The sequence below is a fragment of the Dama dama genome, chromosome 5 (assembly GCF_033118175.1).
Source record: "Dama dama isolate Ldn47 chromosome 5, ASM3311817v1, whole genome shotgun sequence".
NCBI classification, from domain to species: Eukaryota; Metazoa; Chordata; class Mammalia; order Artiodactyla; family Cervidae; genus Dama; species Dama dama.
Window position 1 is genome coordinate 96812395 of NC_083685.1, and position 19922 is coordinate 96832316.

At 52.4% G+C, this 19922-nt stretch overlaps 3 protein-coding genes and 1 long non-coding RNA gene across 9 annotated transcripts in view; 3 read left to right on the forward strand and 1 right to left on the reverse strand.

The window, feature by feature from the left end:
• LOC133057141 (uncharacterized) overlaps positions 1–14893 on the reverse strand; it is a 109110-nt gene extending 94217 nt beyond the window's left edge. The window contains exons 1-3 of one of the 2 annotated variants that reach the window (XR_009692975.1): positions 14224–14893; positions 12306–12386; positions 1762–2550 (exon numbers count right to left, since the gene is read on the reverse strand). This is a non-coding gene — a long non-coding RNA (uncharacterized LOC133057141). Of the gene's footprint in view, positions 1–1761; positions 2551–12305; positions 12387–14223 lie in introns of those variants that run through there. The other variant, XR_009692974.1, reaches the window with a different exon arrangement.
• On the forward strand, positions 1577–13319 carry ALOX12 (arachidonate 12-lipoxygenase, 12S type). Of its 2 annotated transcripts, XM_061143270.1 has the most exons (14): positions 1577–1749; positions 2314–2515; positions 3834–3915; positions 4020–4142; positions 4258–4361; positions 4629–4789; positions 5621–5764; positions 6562–6771; positions 8877–8963; positions 9168–9337; positions 9848–9969; positions 11982–12082; positions 12203–12373; positions 12495–13319. In XM_061143270.1, exons 1-14 carry the CDS (start codon positions 1615–1617, stop codon positions 12672–12674), a joined length of 1992 nt encoding a protein of 663 aa, XP_060999253.1. In that variant the 5' UTR covers positions 1577–1614; the 3' UTR covers positions 12675–13319. The 2 variants fall into 2 exon arrangements, with proteins under 2 accessions (XP_060999253.1, XP_060999254.1); XM_061143271.1 differs by lacking the exon at positions 12495–13319 and having other exon boundaries at positions 11982–12114; positions 12203–12337.
• Positions 14894–14913: 20 nt separating the features above from the next.
• Positions 14914–16694, forward strand: RNASEK (ribonuclease K). The gene is made up of 3 exons (XM_061143276.1): positions 14914–15144; positions 15841–15917; positions 16305–16694. Exons 1-3 carry the CDS (start codon positions 15067–15069, stop codon positions 16444–16446), a joined length of 297 nt encoding a protein of 98 aa, XP_060999259.1. The 5' UTR covers positions 14914–15066; the 3' UTR covers positions 16447–16694.
• A 113-nt stretch (positions 16695–16807) lies between these two features.
• On the forward strand, positions 16808–19748 carry C5H17orf49 (chromosome 5 C17orf49 homolog). Of its 4 annotated transcripts, none has more exons than XM_061143272.1 (6): positions 16813–17036; positions 17222–17316; positions 17961–18062; positions 18741–18931; positions 19159–19263; positions 19470–19748. In XM_061143272.1, exons 1-6 carry the CDS (start codon positions 17016–17018, stop codon positions 19532–19534), a joined length of 579 nt encoding a protein of 192 aa, XP_060999255.1. In that variant the 5' UTR covers positions 16813–17015; the 3' UTR covers positions 19535–19748. The 4 variants fall into 4 exon arrangements, with proteins under 4 accessions (XP_060999257.1, XP_060999258.1, XP_060999255.1 ...); XM_061143273.1 differs by having other exon boundaries at positions 16816–17036; positions 19474–19748; XM_061143274.1 differs by lacking the exon at positions 17961–18062 and having other exon boundaries at positions 16808–17036.
• Positions 19749–19922: the final 174 nt, after the last annotated feature.

A 19922-nucleotide genomic window follows, 5' to 3' on the forward strand; every position in this document is an offset into this window, starting at 1 on the left:
CCAAAGAGCAACATGTCAAGTCATTTTTGAGGGTCTGGCTCAAGAAAGCAGGTTTACCTTGCCCTGGCCTAGCCCAGGCTGCCAAACATGTCCACTGTGAGCCAAATGCTTATAAAGACTAGGGCCAAGAAGACTTGGGTAGGGACCAGCAAGAGGCTTCCTGGGTGGGTACTAAAGCCTGAGCCCTGAATCATCCTCCTGACAAAGTCCCACCGCTGTTCCCTGGTTCCCCAGTTTCTGGCCCTGAGTGCCACAAACGACCAGGAAACAGTGGGGGTGGGTGGGTGTGCTCAAAGTGGGATAACGACAATGGGGAAGATGAAAGAAGTAGAACTTCATGATTAACAAGAACTTTACACCTGATTTTTTTTAGGAAAAAACTGGATTCTTGCGGGGAAAGCAAGCACCAGGGTCAGTGAGGCCAGAATAAAAATGTACCTGGAACATATAGAAGAGAAACAGGCTGCATTCATTCTGGAGGGACAAAGTCCATGGGAATCGCCCAAGGATGCTGGGTCCCTAAGTGGCTCCACATTGCACCCTCACACCTGGGTCCCTAACATTCTCTGCATCCACTATGAAGACAGGACAAAAGGAAGTGCTCACTGCCCTGCCTCAGTTAGGCCTCCCTCAGTATCTGAAGAGGTTGGCAGGTGGCGCTAGCGGTAAAGAACCCACCTGCCAATGCAGGAAACATAAAGTGATCCGGGTTCGATCCCTGGGTCCGGAAAACCACCCTGGAGAAAATGGCAACCCGCTCCAGTATTCTTGCCTGGAGAATCCCTGGGACAGAGGAGCCTGGTGGGCTATAGTCCATAGGGTCCCAAAGAGTCGGACACAACTGAACCGACTTAACATGCATAGCATGCAGTATCTGACATGTATGTGTCTGTGGGGGGTGTCCTAACCCAGCCAAGTTTGACACGAGGTTGGGGGTGGGGTGGGGAGCGAGTCTCTTAGCCGTTACTTTTCCAAGTTTTAGGCAACCTGGGGAAACTCTGGTCATTTATTGAAGGGCTGCGCTCAAATCAGGTAGCAATCCGAAACTGAAGACTGACTGGGCTGAACGGGATCCAGAGAAGCCCACTCCCCAGGAATGTCCCAGCGCAGTCACCCAGGTCAACCTTCCAGGGCTCGGCTCACCGTCTTCCCCAGATCCCAGCCCACAAAAGCAGGAACTTCCTCCTTCGCTTGGAAGACCAACACGCTCCCTCTTCCTTCGAGCTCCCCCAAAGTCTCGGCGACCTCGGGGACTGTCCTCGTCTTGCTCCCTTCAACCCCGAGTCCCCTGACCTCCTCGGGAGGAGGAAAACCCGGCCACATCCGTTCTCTCGGCTTCCCCCAGGCCGGGGCCCCTTTATCTCCCTCGCAGCTGCGCTCGGGCGGGGAGGCGCGGCTCTTCCACACAGCCGGCTCTGCGGCGGCTCGCAGGTTCGGGCTAGTCTGGGGCGGAGACTGGGAACGCCTGAAAGTGGTGAGGAGGGCGGGGACGCGGGCCCATCTTTAAAGGCCCGGGACCGGCCCTGAGGCGCCTCAACACCTGCCGGCGGCCCCGGGCAGCCTCGAGAAGCGCGCACGGACCCGGCTCCCCTCGCTTCAGCCGCCGGGGCGGCCATGGGCCACTACCGCATCCTCGTGGCCACCGGGGCCTCGCTCTTCGCCGGCTCGCACAACCGCGTGCAGCTGTGGCTGGTCGGGGCGCGCGGGGAAACGGAGCTGGAGCTGCAGCTGCGGCCGGCGCGGGGCCAGGTCAGCGGGCGAGCCGGGAGGCGGGAGGCCGGCGAGGGGGCGGGATAGGGGGCGAAACGACAGCAGGACCGTGTCCGCTGGGGCTTTCAGGTGTTGGGACGCCGGTGCCTGGGCCAGGAGAGGATCGCGAGCCAGGGTCCAGGCAGGGCGCACACCCTTCTCCCTCCCCGACGGCCCTGGTCCTCACAGCCTCCAACTCCTTCTCCAAATGACCCGTGCCTGTGTCAGTATTGGATCCGAAGTCAAGCGGGATGCTCCTAGGGAGGAGGGCGCGGGGGGAGCTCAGTTAAAGGACCGATTGAAGTGCTGATGCTCAGACATCAATTAAAGACACTGCGGGCCACGCGCCGGGCTCCCTCATTCTGCCGGTGTGATAGGGGTGAGACCCACCGCGCAAGCGTCCGGAGGCAGAACGAGGAATGCTGTATTTGAAGGCCATGCCAACCGAGGCTCCACAAAGGTCCCCTCCTCTCTTGTCCCCACCGCATTACTTACGCCCCGCCCACCCCGGCAAAACGGCCTCTCCTGGAACCCTGCTACTGTCTCTGGGTTCTGGTCCCACAGGAGGAGGAGTTTGAGCACGAAGTTCCAGAGGACTTGGGGCCGTTGCAGTTCGTGAAGTTGCGCAAACACCACTCCCTGGTGGACGACGCGTGGTTCTGCGACCGCATCACGGTGCGGGGCCCTGGAGCCTGCGAGGAGGCCGCGTTCCCGTGCTACCGCTGGGTGCAGGGTGACGGCGTGCTGTGCCTGCCAGAGGCCACCGGTGAGGGGCAGTGTCGGGAGGAGGGGTGTACGGTCCTGGAGAACAGATGGGAAAGGGGGTGGGAGTGGGTAGCTGAGGAAGGTCAGAGGCCCTTGAGCAAAGTGAGCGTTCAGCAAGTTAAGTATGGAGAAGGCAGAACACCGGAAAGTTATAAAATACCAAATTATACACAGAAAAAAAAAAAAAAGCTCCAAGTGGAGCTGGACAGGGACATAAGTTCACGTGTAGATCCCACCCTCCAAGAAGATGAGGGCAGGGGATGGGAGTCGCAGCAATGATGGGAAACAGAAGCGCCCAAGTAAAAGCAGAAAGGAGATCTGTATGGGATGAGGAACAAGTTGGGGCAGGGCAGGTACAGGTAGTAAGTGGAATAGCGGATGGAGGCGACCCTGAGAGGAGACAGCTATGGGAAATAATAAACAATGTTTGTTATTGTGACTTGGAGAGCTGGGTTTGGTTGGAAAAACACGGAAACAAACCATGAGGGACAGGGTGCACACTGACAGCAGGTGGGGGTGAATGAGGACAGCCAATACAGAATCTGTTACCATGGAAAATAGCAAGAGAGATGATCATGGAGGAAAATGCAGGCCAGGGCAAGTAAGGATAGAAAGACATCACTTTGACACTGGTGAGTATACATGCAGCTAAGAGCAGGAACAAGGTGATAACAGACTCTGAGGGTCTAAGCAGAGTGAAGTCAGAGAAAGAAAGCAAAGAGCTGTTCCTCATAGATTTCCAAAGACAGCTGAGGTGTGGTAGGTGAGGTTCAGCACATGTGAAATTAACCAAGGCAATATATAGTAGAAAACAGGTAAGGGCATATGGGTGACTAAGACTTTATCACTTTTTTTTTTTTTTTTTTTTTTGGCTGCACTGCTCAGCATATGGGACTTTAGTTCCCCAGCCAGGGATTGAACCCATGCCCCCTGCAATGGACTTGCAGAGTCTTAACGACTGGACTGCCAGGGAGTCACAAGATTTTATCACCTTAATTACAGTGGTTTTTCCAACAACAGATACTGATGAAATAGGATCAAGTGGGGAAAGGCGAGTTAACGGACAAGAAAAGATGTCAAACATTAGATTGTCTCAAGGCAAGAGACGAGGGATGAGATTAACAAAACCCAGAGTATCCAGTTGGCAATGACAAGGTAAATGTGTCTCAGAAATCAATGGAGTGATGCAAGGCCAGAGATAAAAGCAACAGAGCAGAACTGAACACAGGGCCCATGACTGCTGAAAAGGAAGATGAGGACAAGCGGGGGAGAGCCCAGGACCACACAGACTGTGGCCAATTGTCTTAACATCTCCCCAGCCCGTCTGGCAGGAAACAATGCATTGGACGTGTTCCAGAGACATCGAGAGAAGGAGCTGAAAGAAAGACATCAGATATACCGGTGACCACCCACCCACAGGGCCTCTCAGCAGTAACCCCCTTCCCTGACCCCGCCCCCACTACTGACCTGGGCACCCTTCCTGAAGCCTTGTCCCCATTTCCTAGCTGGGCCACCTGGAAGGAAGGGTTACCCCTGACAATAGCTGCGGGCTGTGAGGACGATCTACCTGCAAATATGAGATTCCACGAGGAGAAGAGGCTGGACTTTGAGTGGACACTGAAGGCGGGGTGAGAACAGGCCTGGAGTTCAGAGTGGTGAAAGGGCCGGGAGATCTAAAAATGGTGGTAGATGGTGAGAGGCTGAGGGATGGGCGAGTGGGTTCACACCTTGATTCCCGTCTAGGGCTCTGGAGATGGTCCTCAAACGTGTTTACACCCTCCTGAGCTCCTGGACCAGTCTGGAGGATTTTGATCTCATCTTCTGGGGCCAGAAGAGCCCCCTGGCTGGTCAGTGGTTCCCCAGGTCTCTATAACCTGTTGATGGCCTCTTTTGATGTCCCAACCTTCACACTCCACAGTCCCTCATAAGTGTTTTGCAGATGAGACTATATTGTGCTGGGTCATTTCTCAGAGGCCCCAAGATGAAAAGATAGGGACTGGATACGGGGTGGTCACATGCCTACATCACTGGGGTAGGGCCTGTAGGAGGGACATCCCAACTGTGTAAACCTTCTCCTCCACTCCACTCCACTCCACTCCACCCCGACACCACAGAGAAGGTTCACCAGCGCTGGCGGGATGATGAGTTGTTTGGCTACCAGTTCCTCAATGGCGCCAACCCCATGCTGTTGAGACGCTGCACCTCTCTGCCCTCCCGGCTGGTGCTGCCCTTGGGAATGGAGGAGCTACGGGCCCAGCTGGAGAGAGAACTCCAGGTATCCCTCCCACCCTGCACTGTTCTCACCTTGGCAGTGCAGCCAGAAGTGGTGAAGGGGAGGGACCAAAGATGAGTTGAAGAAGGGAGGCTGTGGTAACCCTTGGTCCAGACTCCAGTGCTGGAAAAAACTGGAGGTGATACAGTATGTAGGGAAAACTCTGGGGAACTCCCAGCATGGAGGAGAAACAGGATGGATCCCCAGGGCACAGACAGGGCTGGTGGTGTTACCAGGGACAATGTTGTCTCCTGGTTGATGTCAGTGCCCTGGACACCAGTGTTCAAAGGGAGGAAGAAAGATGGAAAATGTGCCATCAGGAGGGGAGAACTGTGGAGGCTGCTTGGGTTTGGAGGAGGTGAGCTGCATGTGAGGACGATGAGCTAGGCCACTTGTGAGCATGTCACGGGCATGTGTGCTGGACTAGGCGGCAGTGCTGGCAGGGCAACCTCTGCAGATTCCTTGACAGAGGAGGTGAGTTTTGGAGTGAAAGAGCGTTTGCTGAGCTGGTGACAGCTGAACACAGGGAGCAGATCACTGCAGGATGGTGGGGTAGGCCTGCCCATCTGGACAAGGGGCCAGTGTGCACACTGGACTGGGCAGGCCTGTTCTGAAATCAGACCTGAACAAGACACCTACCTTCACTAGGCTGTTTGTCACTTAAAATGAGAGGAATCAGCCCAGATGCTCTGGTTCTGCCAATAAGACTCCGTAACTAACACAGGATGATGGCAAGAATCAAGATAAATATCTTAAAATGTCTTCCCCCTTTGCCCCTGCCCTCTTGGGTTAGACTTTAAACTCAAAGGATGGGTACATTCCTCCTTTCCCCAGAATGGTTCTCTGTTTGAGGCTGATTTCATCCTCCTGGACGGAATTCCAGCCAACGTGATCCGAGGAGAGAAGCAGTACCTGGCTGCCCCCCTCGTCATGCTCAAGATGGACCCCAGTGGGAAGCTGCTACCCATGGTCATCCAGGTGAGGTGCCCCAGGCACCCCCTCCCAACTTTGCTGCTGTTCACCTCCACCTCTGCACTTGAGGACCCAGCCCCCTGGTTCTTGGCTCTCAAGCTCCATCCTCACACAGTGAGACCTGTCCTCATGTCACTCTGCTTACAGCCTAGTTTCTCCTGACTCGCCCAACTGGAAGGACTTGTTCAAGAGTCATAATGGCCTTTTGGAGTTCTCATCCTATACCCAGTGGTTCTCGAACTGTAGTGTGCCTCAGAATGACCTAGAGGGCTTGTGAAAACACAGTTTGCTGGGTCCCAGCCTGAGATGTTCTGATTCAGTCCGTCTGGGATGGGGACTGAGAATTTGCTTTTCTAAGTTCCAAAGTGACGTGGATGCTTTGAGATTGGGAACACATTTTAAGAGTCACTAATTAATCCCTCAGTCCACTCTCTTTTCTCCCACTGTTCTCAACAGTCAGTTTAACAAACCCTGTCAATTATCTCATACACCCAGCTTCCCCTTCCATCCCCCACCATAACTCAGACCCCCATCACATTTCTCCCAAACCACCATCAGGACCTCCTCACTGGACTCCCTGCTTCAAATCCCCTGCATTCACCCCGAAGACCATGATGGGTGCATGGTGCCACAGCAGTGAGAGGAAGGGTGGAAGGGGCCTCATTCTTCCTCCTCTTAATCCTCTAGATTACAATCTTCTGGATGGCAATAATCGTATTTACTCATCTGTTTCCCCAAGATGGCTGACCATAAGGTCACACATAAAGTGGGAATTCAATGAAGCCTTAATTTCTTTTTCCCAGATCCAGCCTCCCAGCTCCATCTCCCCGACCCCACCACTGTTCCTGCCCTCAGATCCTCCACTCGCCTGGCTCCTGGCAAAGACCTGGGTCCGAAATTCAGATTTCCAACTGCATCAGCTCCAATACCATCTGCTTAACACCCATCTGCTGGCTGAGGTCATCGCTGTGGCCACCATGAGGTGCCTCCCAGGGCTGCACCCTATCTTCAAGGTATCACCTCTACCCTCCACGTCCTACTTCATTCAGACCCAAGAGAAAGGAAAGAGGCCAATATCACATGATACTGCATGTGTGCATGCTAAGTTGCTTCAGTCGTTTCTGACTCTGCGGCCCTATGGACTATAGCCTGCCAGGCTCCTCTGTCCATGGGATTTCTCTGGGCAAGAATACTGGAGTGGGTTGCCATGCCCTCCTTGGGGGGATTTTCCTGAACCAGGGATCAAACCAGGACTTTTACATCTCCTGCACTGGCAGGCAGGTTCTTTATCACTAACACCACCTGGGAAGCCCCATCATATGATATTATAGCAGCAAGAAAAAATTTATCACTTTGTAAAAGAAGGGAGAACAGAAGAAAGAAAGACTATCAATATTTTGAGACTTGTGTTTTAATTGAGTCACTTAACATTTCTTCAGGACATATTACAAAGGAACCCTCTGAAATTCTCAGATATGACAATCTAACAATGGGCCGAAAGTATAGCCAGAATATTGCCAGTAAACCAAAAGCCTTGTTCCTGCCTTAGTAGATTTACGATTTAGCCAGAAAGACACATGGTGCCCATAAGAACTATCCAGAGAACAATACCTGGACCTAGAATTTGAAATCACAAGACAGCTGGTAAACACTAGAATACTGATGGAGAATGTTCCACCCCAACTGAGAGTGCTAAGTAGGAACAGAGCAAGAGGCAAGGAGAGCGGCCCAACAGGGTGCTTATTCCAGCCCAGGAGAGAAATGGAGAAAGACATGTGTTGGCAAGGTGGTGACAAGAATTTAAAAAAAAAAAAATCAGGGACTTCCCTGGCCATTCACTGGTTAAGACACCACACTTCCACTGCAGGGGGTACAGGTGCGATCTCTGGTCTGGGAATTAAGACCCCACATGCCACATGGCTCAGCTAAAAAAATAATAATCATCAGACTTGGGGAAGAGAAGGAACAGTAGCTGCAGCAAGCCTGGGTATCAGACCAGAGCCAGAAAAGTCAGAGGTCTAAGCTTCTACAACACTCAGGAGCCCAAGGGTGGGTGTGGGAGACTGACCTAGAAATCCTATAATTTTATAAAAGAGTGAGCTCAGCATCTACTGATCAGCTGACAGCAGCAACATAAGACTCATGCTTGCTTAAAAATGTCCTCAAAATCTTGATGACATCTTAGATATAGGGAACAAGGCAAAAGGGATGAAACTGCATATGAACATATGCATACGAAACAGGCATATGAATCAGAACAACTGTCAGAAACAGGAAAGATGGGAAAGAAGCCAGCTGGGAAGCAAAGATGAGATTCAGTTTGAGGTTCATGGAATCTGAAGTGTTAGCAGGACACACAGGTGAGCACCTGGCAGGGAGAAGGACTGAACTGTACTTCAGCTAGGGGCCTGCCAGGTCCCTTAAAGCCTGGCCAGCAGTAGCTGTGGCCTCTCGGGAGGCTGGGGTGGCACCGACAAGATGGAGTCCAGTGTGATGAGCAGAATCTTGGGTTTTACTCATCTCATGGTGCTCCTACACCACTATCTTCTGCTCACCTTGGATAGGCTAAGCCTCTATTCACACTGAAAATATCCCCCCTTTACGAGTTGAGACGAGGGGCTGCAGGTGTGATCTCTGGTCAGGGAACTAAGATCCCACACACCACACAGCCAAAGGGGGAAAGAAAAAAAGTAAAAGCAAACCAAAAGGTGCTGATTCTCAAAGGCCACCTACACTCCAGGTAGAAATCATCAAGATAAATAACAGCTGCTACTCAAGGGCATCACTTATGTAAGCATCACTGCAGCCTCTGAGACAAAAAAAAGACCCGCTGTTGTCACATGAGGATAGGAGATGAGAAAGGTCAACATTTAGAGGGTCCTGTACCTTGGATAAATATAAAGTGACTGCTGAAGTGAAACCCAGGTCAGTGTGGCTGGAGAGAATGACGACTCAGAGAGGTGACAAGATCATGAGATGGTATGATCACGGAAACAGGAAGAGACCAGCCTGTCAAGGGAGGAAAGCGTCAAGAGGAGAGAAGGCCATCATGCTGCCTACAGGGAAGGACCTGAGCATGTCCCCCATAATCGACCCCCTCTGTTCTCCCCTATCCTAGCTCCTGATGCCCCATATCCGCTACACGATGGAAATCAACACCCGGGCACGGACTCAGCTCATCTCAGACGGAGGCATATTTGATAAAGTGAGTGGGGCTGCATCACTGACTGACTTTCTACCATCTCTTGCTGCTTTCAAGATCCCAGACCAACCTGGATGAATGTCCTGACCCTTAAACCTATGAGCCCTTTATATCCATGTTTCTAAATGTGAAAACCCCACATCTGAGAACCCCTTGTATACTGTGCATGGGCTTCTTCCTCAAGGCCTTGCATCTCTCTTGTCCCAGGCAGTGAGCACCGGTGGAGGGGGCCATGTGCACTTGCTCCGCCGGGCCCTGGCTCAGCTGACCTACCGCTCCCTCTGTCCTCTTGATGATCTGGCTGATCGCCGCCTGCTGGGAACCCCGGGTGCTCTCTATGCCTGTGATGCTTTACGGCTCTGGGAAATCACTGCCCGGTGGGTGAGGGGGAAGCCAAAAAATGAGTCAGGGGCGGGGGGTGAGGGGGAGAGAAGGCGAGTGGGGCTCTGGTCCCAAGGTCAGCATGGGGCAGAAGGAACATGAAAACAAGAAGGTCCAGACAGGAGAAGCAGAGGAAGGGATTCTGGGGAGAAATGAGGAAGAGTAAGGAGTCAGTGGGTGGGGTCTGAGGAGCAGACTGGGGACAGAGAGCATAGATTGGGAAAGCTGTGGATGCAGAGGCTGAGGGATCTGGACAAATCAGCGGTTTTTTTTAGGAAGAAAGGCTGCCAACAATGTCTGGGAATGTCTAGAACTAAGGACCCACATGTCCTTCCTCTCTAGGCTAGTCTGGAGAAACAGCTAGGAGTGACCCAAAAGGCAGGCCTAGAAGACTCTATACTCAGACACAGCAACAGTCAGCTGGCCAGAGACCATGGAAAAGTATAGAGGTCAGAGGCCGGAGCCTTCTCCTCTTAAGGAGCTCACCTCCCTTCTCCCCGGGGCAGGTATGTGGAGGGGATCGTCCACCTCTTCTACCGCGGGGATGACGTTGTGAAAGGGGACCCTGAGCTGCAGGCCTGGTGTCGGGAGATCACTGAGGTGGGGCTGCGCCAGGCCCAGGAGCGAGGTGAGATCCCTCCCAGAGATGGGAGCTCCTCAGACACTGAGTTCAGAACCCCACCTGTCCATCACACCCCCCACCCTCCACACTTCAAACATCTGAATACCATTCCCACCTCCTAAGACTCAGGACAATTCCCAATGCCCAAGGATCAGCCTCCTCAGAGACCCTGACCATCATCCTTCACTTCCACCCCCTCCCCTAACCTGCCACAGCATGGCACCCCCCAGGAACGGTGGGGGATCTTCCCAGGCCCCGCTGGGGCTCACGTTTTCTCCTCATGGCTATCTTTTCCTTCCTGAGAATATAAATGGGAAGAGTTTTCCACCAAAGTCCATGATGACCCCTTCTGTTTTCCCTCTTCTTCTCCTGCTTCCCACTGTCCAGCACATACAGACAAAGTCCAGGCCCACTGCACAATGACCACAGTACAAGGTCATTTCTAGATGTAGACACAATGCTCCACAGGCTTTGGCTCAACCCTGAAGTCAGTGCCCCCTTGGGGCTCATGTCACTTTGGCCGATCTAGCCTCCCCCACAATCAAGTCACTGCCTTCAGCACCCCCACTGGCATTCTACCCTCTGGGGAAGAAGCAGCCTTTCTCAATTCTTCCTAGCTTCCTCCTCCTCTCTCTAACACACAGAGGCCAGCATGGCCTGCTCCAAATCTTCCTTCCATCCCTGTCCCTCACATTTCACACCGACATCTCTGCCTCTGTGGAGCAACTACAGATATTTACTGGGGAGTCGCTATGGCCAGCCTCTGGGGGTGCCGTGAGCACTAGTCTGACACTCGCCCTCAAGAGGGAGCGTCCCTCTGGGGCATCAGTAGCTGCACCACCCCCCTTCCAGGACCAAACTTTCTCTAGTACATCTGAGTCTGTCCCCTGGGCTCCACAGGCTCCCGGGAGACCCCTCCTCCTCTCCTTGGCCATCTTTTCCCCAACCAGCATCTACATTTGGAAAATTAAAATAAACATCCACATGTCAACTTTAGCCTCCAGTAAGCGCTTCTCATTCTCTATTCATCCACTCTCCCTCAGTTCTCACAGCCCACCTTGGCCTCATTTTCTCAACAGACTTTTTAGGGGAAAATGTGCTAAAATAAAAACAAACCTGAGATTAGCAGTTAGGAACCCGAGCTCAAGGTCAGCCTCTGCCTTTTCCCAATTACCACAGTCCTGTTGTTTGTTTAGCCGCTCAGTAGTGTCCAACTCTTATGAGACGGCCCAGACTGTAGCTCACCAGGCTCCTCTGTCCATGGGATTTCCCAGGCAAGGATACTGGAGTGGGTTGACATTTCCTCCACCATGGGATCTTCCCCACCCAGTGAACTAAACCCATGAACCCACATCTGCATCAGCAGGTGGATTCTTTATCACTGAGCCACCAGGAAAGCTCTAGAAGCAGTTTAATCTCTTTAGTCTTTGATTTTTTTTAATCTATAAAAAGGGAGTGATTACATTTGTTCACCTTAACTAACAGGATTACTGGGTCTCTGAGCCCCCACCTCCACTGTAAATTGAGTGGCTTGAACATAATCTTTGCAGAAAGCCTCTCTTGCCTGTGACATTGTAAATCTATAACTTCGCTTATCCTTCACATTATAAATTAGACACCTGCAATTCCCTGTCTGCAAACAAGAGGAAACATCCCTAAATTCTCAACCACTTTTTGAGGCAAAGGGTTTCTGATCACTCAAACCTTTTCAGCCCCCCACCCTTCCAAAATAACAGTAATTGCTTATTGGAACACTTGTTCCATGTCAGGTGATTAACTCATTTATAAAGTAGGTATCACTCTCATTTTACAGGTCAAGAAATTGAGGTTCAGAGAGCTTAAGTAACCCAACTGTATTACTTGAGTCTGAGTTGAAGCCCACATCTGATGCAAATATATTTGAACAAATGAACCAAACAAACATCCATCAATGCCAAAATGTAGACATCCAAAGACACTGGCCTTTATTTCTCTCCTCTCAGACTGTAGCCTCTAAATCCTGTTCTGTTTCTGCCCAGGTTTCCCTGTCTCCTTCCAGTCCCAGAATCAACTCTGCCATTTCCTTACCATGTGTGTCTTCACGTGCACTGCTCAGCATGGGGCCATCAACCAGGGCCAGGTATGGAGCACTGAAAGCCCAGATCCCTGAAGGCAAGTGTCTGGACTTGGGATGCCCATGGGAGAGATGGGGTTCAAACCCTAAGTACTAGGATCCTAGGGATGCAGTTTCTTCCCCCAGCTGGACTGGTATGCCTGGGTCCCTAATGCCCCATGCACGATGCGGATGCCCCCACCCACCACCAAGGAAGATGTGACAATGGCCACAATGATGGGCTCACTACCTGATGTCCGACAAGCCTGTCTTCAAATGGCCATCACATGGCATCTGGGTCGCCGCCAGCCAGACATGGTAAGAGAGGACTCTGGGGAAATGGAAATGACAGTTGGAAGGGAACAGCAGAGTGAAGGGCAAGGCTCTAGGTGTGTCTGCCTTTGAACTCAAAACTGACTGATCCTTTGTTCTTTCTTAGGTGCCTCTGGGGCATCACAAAGAAAAGTATTTCTCAGACCCCAAGGCCAAGTCTGTACTAAACCAATTCCAAATAGACCTGGAAAACTTGGAAAGGGAAATTACAGCCCGCAATGAGCAACTTGACCTGCCTTATGAATACCTAAAGCCCAGCCACATAGAGAATAGCATCACTATTTGAGCTCTAGGGCACCCCCCGCCAAGGGAAGACTGCAGATCAGCTCTGGGGCTGACAAATTCCATCTTGAGTTTCACCATTTCCTAAAGTCTCTGCTGTGTTGCTGTTCAGTTGCTAAGTCATGTCTGACACTTTGCAACCCCCTGGACTATAGCACACCAGGCTCCTCTGTCCATTATCTCCCAGAGTATGCTCAAATTCATCCTGCTGCTGAGGTTATTTCTTTTCCCAATTAAACCACCTACATCTGTATCTTATGAGCCCAAGGGCCTTTGTAGGCATGCATGCTGAGTCGCTCAGTCGTGTCCAACTCTTATGCAACCCCATGGACTGCAGCCCGCCCCTCTGTCCATGGGATTCTCCAGGCAAGAATACTGGAGTGGGTCGCCATTTCCTATTCCAGGGGATCTTCTCAATACAGGGATCAAACCTGTGTCTCCTGCACTGGCAGTTGGATTCTTTACCACTGCACCACCTGGGAAGCCCCTAAGGCAAGGGTCTGATAATATGTTAGGCTTTGGAGGCCACACTGACTCTCGTCACAGCTATTCAACTCTCCTGTTGTAGCACAAAAGCAGCCACAGGCAACATGTAAATGAATGTGATTATGTTCCAATAAAACTTTATTTATGGACAGTGAAATATGAACTTGTGTCACAAAATATTCTCTGTTCAGTTTAGTCAACCATTTTAAAATGCAAAAAACAACAAAACCCTGTGGATTTTCGTCCTCAGGGGCAGTACCTGCACCACGGTGCCCCTGCAGCAGCCTGAGGCACTGACCTTACCTGAGAAACATCCAGAGAATGCTGGGGGGCAGGGAGGGCCGGGACGATTTCTTGGAGAAATCCACAATCTCAACTCATCCTCCTTTCCCAGAAGCTTGACTTCACACTTGGTGGCCAACTTAAAAATTCCTGACTCTACCTTGGCAGCTTTTCCTCCACCCCTGTTTATCCTATTCATACACCTACCCCAAAGTCCTGAATGAGAATGGTGCTTCTAAGGCAAAAGAAAAACTTTCACTCCAAAATGCTCTCCTTCCAGATGGTATCAAACAGAAGAGACACAAGATACATGTCTGAGGGTCACTTCCCCAGGAGCTTCAGTGCCCTGGGGTCTCTAAGTGTTTCCCAGGTTCCAAGTTCTCTTTCAGGATCCTTTAAAGAACAATATGTACAAAATAAAGGGGGAAATATCACAAAGTTATGCTAACCACTGGCAGTGTCTGTCTGGTTCTGGGGTCTTGGGATCAAAATGACCCCTCTCAATTATACTATGACCACTGTCCTCACTAGAAAAGGTACAAAAAACTCAGTGAAAAATTATGTTCTTCAAACACCACTATTTCCCTGAATAATGTTTATACATCTGTTTTTCACCAGTGAGGTATACAAAATTTTTCTTTGGAAGGTATATAATCTACTCATATCTTTAAAATCTTGGACTCTATCTTGTCCAAAGTTCTGTTTTCTCAGTTTACAGTAAGGAAGAAAAGTGACATTTCTGTGCGCTTATTGCCTTCTCCAGCACATTTGGCAGGGCCACTCACCTTAACAATTTGTTCATTGAGTCCGCTTTCCCTGGACTTTTCCTAACGCCCTTATTTTTCCTGGATTTGGTATCCAAAACTCTTCAGTATTCCATGTTTGGCAACAAAATGTTACTTAAGGATTTCCAATACCAAGAACTCTCAGCAATTTTAAAGCGTTCTAACCACGACAGCACGCCTGGGCTCGGGAAGGGGTTGCCATCTCCTTTTACCGCGTCAGAGTGTCTATTTCAAAGAGTAGGGATGAGTAGAGAGGAGACAGAGGTGTTCTCTCGGTGTAAATCTGTCTCAATTACCATTTTCCCATCGCAGGACACCACTCAAGACTAAGGTATCTGAGACCAAAATGACATAATCTCAATCCTCGGCTGCTGACAGTCCATCGCCAGGTTTACCTGGAGCTCCGCCAGAGATAAACGCTGTTCCAAGACCAGGCTACCCCTTCTTCCTCGTCACGTGTCTTGACAAACTTGGTCACGTGACACCCTGGCTCCTCCCATTCCAAACTGGAGACGGGGGTAGCCAAGAAACCGGAGGACTTTGCTCCTACAAAACTCGCGCCCCAGTTATTGATCCACAGTGGTCAATAACGGACTCTAATTTCAGAAACACCGCCGTTCCTCGCGGAAGTCCCGAGAGGACCCGGAGGCGGCAGCGTTCTCCGCCTGGCGCCCCCCGGCCCGATGGTTGAGCCCGGAGACCACGCCCCCTCGGTCTCCCTCCCAGCTCTGCGTCCTCCGCAGTTCGAGCCCCCAAGTTCAGCTCTCTTCCCAGCTCTTAGGGGCTTCCTCTCACCGATTTCCTACCTGGCCCATATCTAGGCGATCCCCGACTCCTTTCTTCATGGCGTCGCTTCTGTGCTGTGGGCCCAAGCTGGCCGCCTGCGGCATCGTCCTCAGCGCCTGGGGAGTGATCATGTTGGTGAGGGGACTGCCGGGCGACTACCGGAGAGGAGAGGGCCTGAGGGCCTCATTGTTGGAGGGCTGGAAGGCTAGGAGACTCCAGGCCTTGAAAAGCAGCAAACAGGCTGGAGGGGGTGGTTGATTAGCCTCTGGAGAATGAGACAGAACTGCATTGAGAAATGGGGATTTGGAGGGGAGAGGGGAAGCTGGAGCTTGGAATGGGAGCCGGGGCTGGTAAATCTGGAGTACCCTCAAGGTAAGAGGAAGGAGACCTAGGTTCTTGAGAGATCCTTGAGCTGAATGGAGTGCAGTGGGGAGAGGGACCGCTTGTTCCCGAAATGGGTAGCTGGGCCTTGTTTCCTCAGGACTCTACCCACTCCACTAAAGGGAGAAATATTATGGAGAAGTGCCGATTCTCTCAACCCCTGCTTCGCCCTGTCCCGTGATAATGACGCCTCCAGAGAGGAGGATAATCAGGGTTCCTGGGTTGCTTACTATTCCTGCCCTTGCCCCAAACACGTCTTCTCTGTGTCACCATTCAAGCTCTATTCCAGGTGACCGGAGTCCAGATCCGGGAACAACCATCCCTAATCCCAGCTCATTCTGGTTAATTCCCAGACCCAGATGTTGTGGCAACATTCGAAGTGGGAGGAGTTCAGGCAGCGACCAGGTCAGATGCCTGAGTTAAAACAACCTATCCTTTCTCTTTTTTCAGATAATGCTCGGAATCTTTTTCAATGTCCATTCTGCTGTGCTAATTGAGGACGTTCCCTTCACGGAGAAAGATTTTGAGTAAGTGGAGAGGCGGGGGATGTGGTCAAAATTGGCGGGGGGCGGGGGGATGGCGCGGAGAATCGCAGGAGCCTGGACACTTGGGGCCCGGAGACTGGGAAACTGGGTGCTCTAGCACCCAGGAGCAGTCTTGGGCGTCAGAGCTCAGAGACCATCCTAAACCCACCACTTCAGATGTGGCTGTTAAGAATTTTACTGGACTTCTCTGTGCCTCCGTCCACCCCTGCAAAGTGGATGCTATAACAGAACTCACCCCAAAGGGTTATGAAGATTGAATAAGATAATACACGTTAAAGCGTTTAGAACGGTACAGGGCACATAGTAAGTGCTCCGTAAATGTGTGCTGTCAATGTTTCTGATATTTCTCTGCCTAATCCCCACCCCTAGGAATGGCCCCCAGAACATATACAACCTTTACGAGCAAGTCAGCTACAACTGTTTCATCGCGGCGGGCCTTTACCTCCTCCTCGGAGGCTTCTCTTTCTGTCAAGTTCGGCTCAATAAGCGCAAGGAATACATGGTGCGCTAGAGCACGGTCGCGCTCCCCCTCTCCAGCCCCCTCCTCTATTTAAAGACTCTCCCCACCAGGTCACAGCCCCCCGACCCCCATTCTCGTGCCCTCTGCGGACTAGGTTTTCTTGGCGAGAGACCCAATCCCTTGTTCTCCAACCTCTGGCGCCCGGCTCCTGCGGAGGGAGGTTGGGGTTGGCCGTTCCCTGTCCCTCCGGCCCCCTCGCCTCGTCCCGTTCCACAATAAAGAGAAACTGCTCTCTCAAGACTTGTGTGTGTGTCTGGGTTAGGAGGCGGGTACCAGGGCTAGAGGTCGGCCTCCAAATAGGGAATCCCGACCTCTCGACGGAAGTGTAGTGAAACCGGGGCGGAAGTGAGGCGGTGTCTTCCACTCCTTCCCGCGCGCCGAGGCGGCCTAAGTAACCGCGGCTCGTGAGGCGGTGAGCGCCCAAGCTGGAGCCAATCAGCTGCGGGAAGGGGCGGGACTTCCTGCGCGGGGGCTGGAGCCGTTGCACCGCCTGGCTCTTCGTGGTCCCGGCTCCGAGGTAGCGGCGGCGGCGGCGTCTCAGTGAGGAGGCGCGCGGGGCCATGACGTCAGCGTCCACAAAGGTTCGACCTCTCTCGCGGACAGCGCTCCCTGGCGGCCACGGGAGGGCGGGCCCCCCAGTTGGCTCGTGGCTCTTCCGTCCCGGGCGGGGGGCGGGCGGGAGTCCAACCTGGGGTGGGGCTAGGGGCTCCGGGCGGGACGGCGCGGGGCTGTGCGCCGGCCCCCCGTAACGCTGCCCCGCCCCCAGGTCGGAGAGATCTTCTCCGCGGCGGGCGCCGCCTTCACGAAGCTCGGAGAGCTGACGATGCAGCTGCATCCCGTGGCCGACTCTTCCCCCGCGGGGTACGTGAGCCCGGGCTGGGGACCTGGACGCTGAGAGCAGACGCTGGGACTCGATCACAGACACCAACACTCTCTAGGGCAGGGACAGATGTTAGTTTCCCTTCGTGCCTGGCACAGCGCAGAGTAGGTCATAATAAATGATTATTGAATGAATGAATGAATGAATGACAGATAAACCACAGACTGAGGCTCGTAATCCGGACTCATTTCACAGTTCTGTCCTGCTGCGCATTGGCAGAGCATAGACCACCACCACTACCCATTCAGCCCAAATCATGTGGAATTCCGTCAGACTGCAACAGATTGTCTTTAGGGGTTCTGTTTGTAAGACACCGCCCCCCACGCCCCGACACTTGTTGAATTGGTTTCAGTGGGCTGTTTACAGCAGCTGTTTCACGTTGATGGGGGAGCGGTTTTCTTCTAAGGTTGTTGCATTATCGTTTGGATGAGGGTCCTCAGGGTTCCTGCAGGGCCTTAAGAATTTTTTTGCTGTTTTTGTTTGTTTGTTTTTTAAAGAGGACCTCTTCATGGAAGGGGCCCCGGACATTGCAGGGAGGAGGCTGGTTGCTGTGGAATGCGTAGCCTGTGGGCTGGCTCCACACCCCTCCTCCCACTTTCGCTATTCCCCTCTCCCCTTCTGACAGTGCCAAGTGGACGGAGACGGAGATAGAGATGCTGAGGGCTGCTGTGAAGCGATTTGGGGACGATCTTAATCACATCAGCTGTGTCATCAAGGAACGGACAGTGTGAGGGAGGGCTGGCTGGCAGAGAAAGGGCGGTGGGCAGCTTTCTTCCTCCATACCCATTTGTTTCATCTTCCTCAAACTCCCTTCCAGCTCAACATCTTTCCTACTCTGTTAGCAACAGAGTCCCTAGAGAACTGAAAGAATAAAAGAATTGTCACAATTGGTCAGAAGTTACTAAAATGCTGTGGTCATCAGGACCTTACATGAATTTAATTTTAGGTTGCCCAGTAGTTTAAGATACCCAACAGTTGAATTTGCTAATAGGAATTCCCTGGTTATTTATACAGATCTTTTGAACACTCCTGTGGTGTTTCCAGGGATATGATCCTGAACTAGTCGATCAGGATCTGTTAGTAAGTTTCAATCTACCTGTAGGTCACCCAGGCTTACCTGGTAGCTTTCCACATCCATGCATCTCTCCCACAAGAGAATTAGAGGGTGGGCCTTTCCCACTCCTCAGTTGAGGGACTCCACTCTTCACGCTCCATTTGCCTTCACTGGCTGCAAAGCTTCCAGGAAAACAAGAACCCTAGCAAAGGTCGTTGAGGCCCTCACCTGGATTCCTATGAAGGAGCTCCCCAGTGTTCCTTCAGAGTGGCCCATCTCCCCTTCCCCCACCCCCTATTCCCTCAGCCTTTCTTATGACTCCCTTCCTAACTTGCTCTCTCGTCTCTTTAGGGCTCAGATAAAGGCCACCGTGAAACGAAAGGTATATGAAGACTCTGGTATCCCCCTTCCAGCCGATTCACCTAAGAAAGGGCCCAAGAAGGTGGCATCTGGTGTACTGTCACCTCCTCCAACTGCTCCTCCACCAAGCAGCTCCAGTGTCCCTGAGGCCGGGGGTCCCCCCATAAAGAAACAGAAGGCTGGTGAGGGCTGTGGAGTTGCCACCTGGGGATTAGATGTCCCATCCAAGGTTCAGTGAGAGAGTTGGGCTTTGGTCAGAGGACAGATCTCTTTTCCTATCCCAGTGAAGTTTCCAGAAACTGGCTGGGGTGGGCAAGGGAGGGAAGGAAAGGTTGAAACTTTGGGAAGTGGGTGGGGTGGGGGGAGAACCATCAGGGAACCTAGAACCTAGCTTGTGCCCCGCTCCCAGATGTGACACTCAGTGCTCTGAATGACTCGGACGCCAACAGTGACCTGGTGGATATTGAGGGGCTAGGAGAAACTCCTCCAGCCAAGAAACTCAACTTCGACCAGGGTAGGAGTCCTCTTCCTCCCACAACAGCTGAAGGGATGGGGGATGGTGGGGAGGGTCTCAGCAGGAGCCCCCTCCCATGAACTGGGGAAGAGAAAGTTCCCTGCTATGCATGCAGGGTCAGGTCTATAAGGAGCCAGGTGCTCTGGGTAGGCGGGAGTCGTACTTGGGACTTGCTCCATCTCGGCCCATTTTACTTCCTGTTCCAGACAGCCTGACCCTGGATTCTGGCCTTCTCTTGACCTCCGCTGATCCTCCTCTGCTCTCGTGCTGAGTCTTCCACCTCTGACCCCTCTCACTGTTCACCCTGGACCTGTGGATCGCTTGGGACTCTGAGCAAGGCCTGCATGAGACAGGGTGGAAAGGCTGCCAGGGGCGGCCCACCTTGCTGTTCCTGTATGAGCATCTGCACCCCAACCCCTGGGTCCCCCCCAACTGATGGACGTTTTTATACAGAAAACAATAAAGATCTCCCTCTCAGCCTGGTACTTTCTGCCTGACATTACTGGAGTACAGGGGACATTCTCTGCTTAGCTCCCGGGGCTTAGCCCCTCCTCGGCAGCTCTCACCACCCTGCCTGGAGCAGCACAGCTAATATTGGCAGGCTCTCTTCCCAGTGCCAATATTTCTGTGCTGCTAGAGCCAGGGGAGCTGGGCGTGGG

What these genes read in the sequence shown, in the direction of transcription:
- RNASEK (XM_061143276.1), top strand. Translation starts at nt 15,067, where the DNA reads ATGGCGTCGCTTCTGTGCTGTGGGCCCAAGCTGGCCGCCTGCGGCATC. An exon ending in CCTGGGGAGTGATCATGTTG is followed by an intron (nt 15,145 to 15,840) that starts GTGAGGGGACTG and finishes CTCTTTTTTCAG; the next exon opens with ATAATGCTCGGAATCTTTTT. An exon ending in TTCACGGAGAAAGATTTTGA is followed by an intron (nt 15,918 to 16,304) that starts GTAAGTGGAGAG and finishes CCCCACCCCTAG; the next exon opens with GAATGGCCCCCAGAACATAT.
- ALOX12 (XM_061143270.1), top strand. Translation starts at nt 1,615, where the DNA reads ATGGGCCACTACCGCATCCTCGTGGCCACCGGGGCCTCGCTCTTCGCC. An exon ending in GAGTGGACACTGAAGGCGGG is followed by an intron (nt 4,143 to 4,257) that starts GTGAGAACAGGC and finishes ATTCCCGTCTAG; the next exon opens with GGCTCTGGAGATGGTCCTCA. An exon ending in GCGCCAGGCCCAGGAGCGAG is followed by an intron (nt 9,970 to 11,981) that starts GTGAGATCCCTC and finishes GTTTCTGCCCAG; the next exon opens with GTTTCCCTGTCTCCTTCCAG.
- C5H17orf49 (XM_061143272.1), top strand. Translation starts at nt 17,016, where the DNA reads ATGACGTCAGCGTCCACAAAG. An exon ending in TGACGTCAGCGTCCACAAAG is followed by an intron (nt 17,037 to 17,221) that starts GTTCGACCTCTC and finishes CCCCGCCCCCAG; the next exon opens with GTCGGAGAGATCTTCTCCGC. An exon ending in GCCGACTCTTCCCCCGCGGG is followed by an intron (nt 17,317 to 17,960) that starts GTACGTGAGCCC and finishes CCCTTCTGACAG; the next exon opens with TGCCAAGTGGACGGAGACGG.